Source organism: Montipora capricornis, chromosome 14, assembly GCF_036669925.1.
Source record: "Montipora capricornis isolate CH-2021 chromosome 14, ASM3666992v2, whole genome shotgun sequence".
NCBI lineage: Eukaryota > Metazoa > Cnidaria > Anthozoa > Scleractinia > Acroporidae > Montipora > Montipora capricornis.
This window is the reverse complement of record NC_090896.1, coordinates 5,593,293-5,595,792: the sequence shown is the minus strand read 5'-3', so window position 1 is coordinate 5,595,792 and position 2,500 is coordinate 5,593,293. Positions and strand designations below refer to the sequence as shown.

Sequence of the window (2,500 nt, the reverse complement as noted above, 5' to 3'; positions counted from 1 at the left end):
CCCACCCTGGGGCAGGCGTACAAGGTCAAAATCCTCACCGTCGGGGACGCCATGTCAATCAAATCCCATTCTTTGCCCCCTCCCCCTCCACCTCCCCCTCGGGCTTATCGTTGATAGAACATAAGTAAGACAAGGGACAGTGAACGGGCGTGGCAGAGTTAAGAGGGCAAAAATGCACTACTTCTTTTTATCCCGTAATTAGAGATTAACTGCCGGTCGCTTGTAATCCGTTGAAAAAAAGAACCGCCCCTCGCAATAAAAAAAAAACTTAAACTGCTAGAAAAGTAATAAAAAGAAATGAATTTCTTTACTTATAATTTCATAATTATGTTACCGAATGCATTTCTTAATAATGCTTTTGTTGGTTAATTATCTTACAGCTCCAAGATCTCGCTGTAATTCCAAGCAAACGAGATCCCCGGTTAAATTCTGCGGAATGCGTCATAGAAGGGCATATTTCAGACATTGACGCCACGGGACGCGGTGTTTACCTGAGGGTAGTTTTGTGTTGTTCTCTTTTGTGTACCGTAATGCTGAGTCCAATATTATTCTTTATGGCTTTAGATTATTTGAACCAACACTCTTCCAAAGAAGAGGATTGTGTATTGTGCTCTGCAAACGTGGAACAATCCTGTTGTTGTAAGGATTTTTGTCCCAAAAGAGAAAAGCCACTTATTCGTTCTGTAACGTTTTTGTGTTGTTTCCTGTTTCTGACGTTTGTGATAGAGGTTGCAGTTTGTTGTTTAGTAGTGCTGTCATCCAGTGAAAATTCAACGAAGGGTAATTTTCCCTTCTACGTAATTCCAACATTTATAGCTTTGGAATGTTTTGTAATATCCGTCATATTACAGTGCTGTAAATGTTGTGAAGGTTTGATGGTTAATTCATTTTTAAGCAGATTAAGTCTTATCGTGTCAATAAACTTGCTTTTATACCATTTATACTGGGTCGCAATCGGTATCATGATTAATCCAACTTGGGGCTTGTCTGTTTTACTAATTATCTCCTTTGCTTTCGTCGCTTTATTCTATTCAATCTACGAAATATGTGACATAGACAAGTGCAAAAGTATACTCTGTATTCAGCGTGCTAGCATAGTAACAGCAGGATTTTTTGGTCTCTGTTTTGCTGTTATTGGCCCAGTATTAGCTGGGCGGTCCTTTTATGGTCGGGAAACTGCAGATGATGTTATGAAAACTGCGTTGTTGTCTCTTATCGGTACAGTGTGGCTGCTATATTGGAAATCCCGCAAACCGTCCCCAAACACTTCGCAGTGTGCTGAGGCTGCAAAAAAGGCTGCAGCTGCCGCAACAGCTGTGGCTGAAAAGGTTACTGTGCCTCGGGAGGCTGGGACTGGGGTAAGTTCTGCAGTTGCGGCAGCTGCTGCAGCTGCATCGGCTGCAGCAGCAGCAGCCGCTGCGGCGGCTGAAGCTGTAGCTGTTGCTGTGGCTACTGCTGAGGCAGCAGGCAATTCAAATACTGCAGCTCATCCTGCTCCAGATGAAGAGGGAGTTCAAACAACTCTAATGTAAGTTTTGTGTATTTTGGCGGGGTAAACTATTTAACAATTAGGTTATGAGCTCGAGATTTCTATCGCGTGATAACTGATTTACGTTTTATTGATTTATTGTTTACAGTGATATAGTAGTTTTAACACATTTTAAGGAATTTGTATTTTTAAACACAAACATTCTTTTAGTCTTCTGGTGGGTAAAAAGTAAAAAGTCTTAGATTCTTGGTTGTACACGGCCTCACAAGTTAGTAGCTTTCAAAACTAAACATGTATTGATTGATTGGTTGATTGATGAGGGCCATGCGATCCCGAATCAGCTATCATGCATAGAAATTGAGAGGGAATAATCCAATTGTTTTTGTATAAATCTTGATTAATTTTCCTCTAAAATGAAATTTTACTTAATTCGTTGTTATTTTGAGGTGTAAAACTGCGCCCGCCGATCATGTGTCTATCACGGAATAGACAGTGAGTAGCGTAGCCAATCAGATTGCAGCATTTGTAATAGTACGCTAGTAGATGTATACTAACTGTGAGTAGATCGTAGCCAAACCCGAGATAATCCTTCCAACAAAATCCGATTATGTTAATATGATGCAGCTGTTTTGGGTAATTGATAATGAATTAAATTACTTCAGTAAGAAATACTTATAAGTTTAGAAAGAAAGATTTGTTTCGTTAACAAGGTTCTGGTTATTCATCGTGGTTAATTTTAATGATATTAATGTATTGCCATTTGTCTCAGGATGTTGTCCCTTGTGATGTTGATGGTGACGTTTCGACCGCTAACTATTAGTCTTCACCAGGCGATGATTATCATCCGAGTCGAATCGTCTAGCCAATCAGAATATAGTACTCAAATGAGTTCGGATGCGAGCGGTTGAGAGAATGAAACAAGTATATTTTAGAACACATGGCACCTTCACGTTTTCTTTCGCTGGAACAACATTTCATCATCATCACAGTGAAGCTGTGTTTCACTGTTAG

At 40.0% G+C, this 2,500-nt stretch overlaps 1 protein-coding gene across 1 annotated transcript in view; it reads left to right on the top strand.

The window, feature by feature from the left end:
* The window catches only part of LOC138033818 (uncharacterized), a 9,501-nt gene that overhangs the window by 6,630 nt on the left and 371 nt on the right, over nt 1-2,500 (top strand). Inside the window, exon 3 of the mRNA XM_068881674.1 lies at nt 381-2,500. This exon is cut by the window's right edge and continues 371 nt beyond it. Coding sequence (XP_068737775.1) covers nt 381-1,532 — 1,152 coding nt within the window. The 3' untranslated portion in view covers nt 1,533-2,500. The remainder of the gene's footprint in view (nt 1-380) is intronic.